Here is a 6,000-nt window from a genome sequence, read left to right on the forward strand (position 1 = left end):
TGAGAGTTGAATACCAAAGGTAGAAGTGCTAGTCCTCTTTGAACATCCATCCATAATACACATACATATATATGTATATGTATATTCTTTTCTGTTTCAGTGATCACTGAAACCTATCATATTTAACTTTTCTAAAATTCTATTCAAGTGTTTAGCTTCTCTCTCATTTTGTTTTATTTTTAGATTTGTCTAGGTCTGAAGAGAGGGTATTGAAATTACCACCTTATAATTTTTCTGCCTATTTCTCCCAGAAATTCAATGAACTACTCCTTTAGTGAATATATGTTAAGTATTGATATACATTGATTGGTTATGGTGCCTTCAAGTAAAAGGTGGTTTCTCTGTTTATCTCTTTTGCCATGTCTATTTTTACTATGACTTTGTCTTAAGTTTCTACCTTGACTTTTTTTTAGTTCAATTGAAGTATAATAAATTTTGTTATAGCCCCTAAACAGCTAGGTAGTGTAGTTAATAGACTTGAAGTCTATTAAATTTGGCCTTGGAATCAGGAAGATCTGAGTTCAAGTCTAACCTCAGATACTTACTAGTTCTATGACCCAAGTTAAGTTACTTAACCTCTATCTGCCTAATTTTCCTCAGCTGTAAACTGGGATATTAACAGCACTCACTTCCTAGGGTTGTTGTGAGGATCGAATAAGATAATGTTTGTAAAGCACTTGGCACAGTGCCTGGCACTCAGGAGGTCTTTAACAAATGCTAATTCTCTTTATTATCCCTTCATACCTCCTTTATGTAAACTCTGAAAATCCTTATGTTTCATGTGTGTTTGCTCTACATGTTGATATAATTTATAAAAATAATTGTTTTCTGACATTTTGTGATCCATGTTCTTTCTCTCCCTCTTATTCCTCACCCCTTACCAAGAAGGCAAATACTATGATATAGGTTGTAATGTGTTTCCTCTAAACAACACAGTTGGATTCTGATTCCTAGTCTAATTTGCTGTCCTCTTTCATTTTCTGGGTGAGTTCATCCCAGGAAACTTCTTTTCACTTTGCTAATGGTTTTTTTAGGAAAATTCTTTCAACTTGATCTTGCTTCCTTACACATAGTATAATTGATATCATTTTGGTTAGAAAAGACAGAACTTTAGGAATCACCCTCCTGATCCTACCTTCCCATAGCCACTTCTATCTGCCTACTGAACCAGAGTCCTAAGCCTGCAATAGACCCTGAAACAGTGCTTGTTTAATAAATGAAAATTAGTTCTCCAATTCAGCTCTTGCTAGCACCCTGAACTTCTGCCCTTTGCACAATTCCTGAATCTAAAATGATCAAGGCATCCACCCCAAAATGTGGCTCTTACATGGATGGTTTTTGACTGACTCATGGCCCTATTTGCTGACTTCATGTTAAAGCCTCTTGCAAAGGTTTTTCTCAAGGCCAGTCTTATGAAAATTGCTTTATTTCTCTGGGCTTTATGTGTCTTTGTTTATAAAATAAGTATGTTAGACTGGATAGGATCATAGATCTGGAGCTGAAAAGGACCATAGTCCTTTGCAGATGAAGAAACCCAGGCCCAGACAATTTAAGTGACTTGCCCAAGATCATAAGGTGGCATATCCAAGGTTTGAAGTCACATTGTCTAACTCTAGAACCAATGGTTATTCCACTGTACCACAGTGTCTTACTAAAGAAGGTACCCTCAGATCCAAACCTGGAGCCAAGAATTCCTGGGTTCAAATCTGAATTCAGACACTTCCTAGTTGTGTGACTTTGGGCAAATCACTTCACCCCAGTTGCCTAGCTATTACCCTTCTTCTACCTTCAAATCAATACATAGTATTAATTCTAAGACACAGGGCAAGGGTTTTCAAAAAATAAAAAAGAAGGATCCCTTAATAACTGCAGAGGAGAGGTGGTCAGGAGGAAATGACAGGGAAGATATTGTTTTAGATGTGTTGAATTTAAAGTAACTACCCAATATCTATTTGGAGATGTCCAATAGGTAAGTGATGGAATAGGATTGGAGCTCATGTAAGAGAGTAGATCTTTGAGTCATTTCCAAAGAGATGACAGTCAGACACATGATTGATAAAATTATCAGGGGAAAGAGAGAAAGGAGAGAGAGAGAAAGAGAGAGAGAAGAAAGAATAGAACATACAATCTTAAGGGACATTGACAGTTAGAAAGCCCATATGAACATGGAGAAGGAGACTAAGGAGAGATCAGACAGAGGGAGAGTACAAACGTCAGGAAGACTGAAGGAGAAAAAGTACCCAAGGAGTAAGAATGGTCAGTCGTGGCAAGAATGCAGCAGAATGGGGTGCTGGGGAGCACACTGGATAGAGAGCCAGGCCTGGAGTCAGGAGGCCTTGGGTTCAAATCTGGATTCAGGCACTTCCTAGCTGTGGGATCTGGGCAACCCCCATTGCCTAACCCTCACTGCTCTTCTGCTTTGGAATCAATACTTAATCCTGATTCTAAGGCAGAAGGTAAGGCTTTTTTAAAAAATAAAAAAAGATTTGAAAAATGCATCAAAGAGCTGAAGAAAGGATGAGAACTAATGAAAGGTTGCCCGTTTTAGCAAAGAAGAAAGCGTAATCTTAGAGAGAGCAGTTTCATTCTCTGTGAGCTGGCAAACCCATTACCCTCTAAATTCCGTGATGGCATTTTAGAGCTGGAAGGAACCTCAGAGCTCATCTTAAGCAGTTTCTTCCTAAGACTGAGGCCTAGAGAAATGTAGTGACTTCCCCGAGGTCACACTGCTAACTCCAGGGTTGTAAGCCAGAGCCCCTGACTCCTAATCTAAGGTGCTTTCTGTCCACTCTGATATAAGATGGCTCAGCAGATGGCACTCTTACTGCACCTTCCCTACTCTCCTGCCTCCCCCAGGGCCTTTCCTCCTCACTCTTCTCCTTAGCCTGACCCACTTTTCGCTCTTTCTCCCACTTTTATCCGGTGATGTCTCTCAGACTCTGCTCCAACATAATTTGGATTTTTTGTTTGTTTGTTTTATGTCCAACAGGGGCTCTGTCCTAAGAACACCCTTTATCTGGAAGGCCTGAGCTTTTTCTCCTCAATCTGTTAAGAAAATGAAAAACCGAGGTCTCTCACACCTCTGGGATGAGTCCTCCTCCTTGAACTATGCAAGTATGGGGTGTTTGTCTAAGCCCAAGCTGTCAGAAGCCTTGGGGCAGGGCTGTGTCTTTGCATGCCAACGTTTGCACTGTCAGCGCTCTAAGAAAAACAAATAGCTGTCACTTGAATCTGTGAAAGCTGGGGTGCTGAGTTCAAAGGACTATGCTTCGGGTCCTGACCCCTTAGCTACCAGCCCTGCCCCTGCCTCCATCACCAACCCTCCCCCACTGCTGTTTTCATCATCCGGGGCATCGCCGATGTGCCCATTCCCTCCCTGCCCCCTTGAAGAACTAGGCACATGGCGTATGAACATGACCTAGCACCCGCTCTCTAAGTTTATGAAGCAAGTGCTAAGAGATTTGTCCTTTCCCTTTCCATGTCCCATTTGAGGAGATACAAAGGGGCAGCGAGCTCCTCTATTCTTGTTTCTCTCTACAGCCTCCCAGTGTCCCTTCGGAACTCCTTCCCCGCCTGTGTCCCCCTTTTCCCCTCCGCTTACACTGGGCTGACCAGGATTCAGTTCCTCCTCCTGCCCAGTGATGCTGTCTCTGCTGTTCTTGGGTCTAATCACAAAACTGGACTTCTTTATGGTTCTGGTGAGGTCTCTATTGACCTGGGGACTACTTGTGCCTGTCTTGCTCACAAGGAGAGGGCAAGAGTGTCAGGGGGAAGAATGGGAGCTGTTCTAGCTGCTTTCTTTAGAGAAAAACCTGGCTTAAAATCGTAGCTTTGCCCCTTTTTAGCTGTGTGAACTTAGGTAAGTCAAACGTCGTTTCTCTAAATCTCGGAACCACTTTAAAACGAGGGAGTTGGATTCAGTGGCCTCGAAGGTCCCCTCCCGGTCCGGGTCTATGCATCGATGGCTTCTTGCATGGTTCTTCATGGCATGAAGGAGACTCGGGTCCTTGGCAGCTGTGCCAGAAAGCGTTAAGCTTTGGCTGATTTTACCAAGCTGTGATGGTTTCCAGTATGTTCCAGCAGTGTTGCTGGGCTATGTATCTGTCATCTGAGTTTCAGAGAGGTGATTACATGGAGTCAGCATGACTTTAAGAACAGGTCGTGCCAGCTAAACTTCATTTCCTTTTTTAACTGGGTTACTCAACTGGTAGATTAGGGGAAAGCTCTAGATAGAGTTTACCTAGATTTTAGCAAAGCTTTTGATAAAGTATGTCATACTGTCTTTGTGAAGAAGATGGGCAGAGATGGACTAGATGGTAGCACAACTGGATGGATTTCAGAACTGGTGGAGTGATCTGACTCAAAGAGAAGTTATTATTGACTCAACGTCAACATAGTTGGAAGTCCTTAGTGCAAATCCCCCCAGAGATCCGTGTTTGGCTTTATGCCATTTAACTATTTGTAGCAGGGTGTTGGATAAGGTAGAGCTAGCATGTTCCAAAAAATGGGGGGGAAACTAGAAGGAATAGGTAATGTATTGGATGATCGAGTCAAGACCCAAAAGGATCATGAGAGCATTGGGTTGGATCTTACAAGATGAAATATAGGAGAGTTAAAGGTCTTATGCTTCAGTTAAAAAACAATCAACTTCCCAAATAGTAGATGGAAGAGGGAACAGCTAGGTGGCTCAGTGAATTGAAAGCCAGGACTAGAGGCTGGAGGTCCTGGGTTCAAATCTGACCTCAGACACTTCCCAGCTGTGTGACCCTGGGCAAGTCACTTAATTCCCATTGCCTAGCCCTTACTACCCTTTTGCCTTGGAGACAATACACAGTATTGATTCTAAGACAGAAGGTAAGGGTTTAAAAAAAATGGAAGAGGCAAGGATAGACAGCAGTTTGTCTGAAAAATATTGGGGAGTTATCTGACTTAAAGAGAAATATAAACATTTTCTATGTTTTTGTATATACCTGGTTATCACTTTGGCAATATTTTAATATTTTATTTCATTAAATGTCTCATTTTTTGTTTATATTTCAAAAGTAAAGTTTAGCCTCTAGTTTTTAAAAATGGGTTTACTTAAGCTTTAGCTACTTTAGTTTGAGAAACAGAAATATAATCCTTTATGGTTGAATAGTCATATTCAATAAAGATAGAATAAAAATAAAACTCCCTGGGTGCCTATTCTAATGAAGTTTGTTGGGCATACCTATGCTCAAGGTTGTTGAAATATGTGCTCCTGTACATTGCCTCCATTCCCCATTGTTTTATCTATTATCTGTGTCCCCCAGACAGCTTCCAGGAAGCATTCTGAACATCTGTCACACTGGCGATAAATGTATATTTTTTATTTCCTTAATAACTTGTTAATAATATTGACAAAAGTAAATTTTATTATTAAACATTTTTAATCCTCTGACCAATCTTGGGATAGGGTTGGGGAAAGAGAAAGTATTGAGCAGAAGGAGAAGCTGTGGATAGAAGGCCCCAAAGACTTGACCTTTAAAAAAGAAACTTCTGATCTCTAAACTGATGTTGGCACTCTGGTGAAATGGCAGGGAACATTCTGTTTGGGTGTGCCCTGGGCTCATTTCATCACAGTGAAAAATGCAGCATTTACTTGCAGTTAATAGCCAGTGGTATTACTAATGTAGACCAGGTGACACAACAGCGCTAGTCCCAGCCCAGCACCAAAAGGTCAGCACCCCAACCTCGCTCCCACGCTCAGTGCTTGGCTCTATTGTGGATACTCATCCCTGCAGTATTCTTTTTTTAATTAAAAATATATATATATATATATACATTTATATTTCTAAACACCCTTGTCTTCCTTCTTAGAATCAATACTATGTATTAGTTCCAAAGCAAAAGAGAAGTCAGGGCTAGCAATGGGGTTTAAAATGACTTGCCCAGGGTCACATAGCTAGGAAGTATCTGAGGTCACATTTGAACCCAAGACTTCCCATCTATAGGACTATTTCTCAATCCGCTGAGCTACCT

At 41.1% G+C, this 6,000-nt stretch overlaps 1 protein-coding gene across 1 annotated transcript in view; it reads right to left on the minus strand.

The window, feature by feature from the left end:
• NINJ2 (ninjurin 2) overlaps positions 1-3,985 on the minus strand; it is an 83,551-nt gene extending 79,566 nt beyond the window's left edge. The window contains exons 1-2 of the mRNA XM_044679094.1: positions 3,871-3,985; positions 3,602-3,732 (exon numbers count right to left, since the gene is read on the minus strand). Coding sequence (XP_044535029.1) covers positions 3,602-3,732; positions 3,871-3,985 — 246 coding nt within the window. The remainder of the gene's footprint in view (positions 1-3,601; positions 3,733-3,870) is intronic.
• Between the last annotated feature and the right edge of the window lie 2,015 nt (positions 3,986-6,000).

The sequence above is a fragment of the Gracilinanus agilis genome, chromosome 5, assembly GCF_016433145.1.
Source record: "Gracilinanus agilis isolate LMUSP501 chromosome 5, AgileGrace, whole genome shotgun sequence".
Lineage (NCBI taxonomy): Eukaryota > Metazoa > Chordata > Mammalia > Didelphimorphia > Didelphidae > Gracilinanus > Gracilinanus agilis.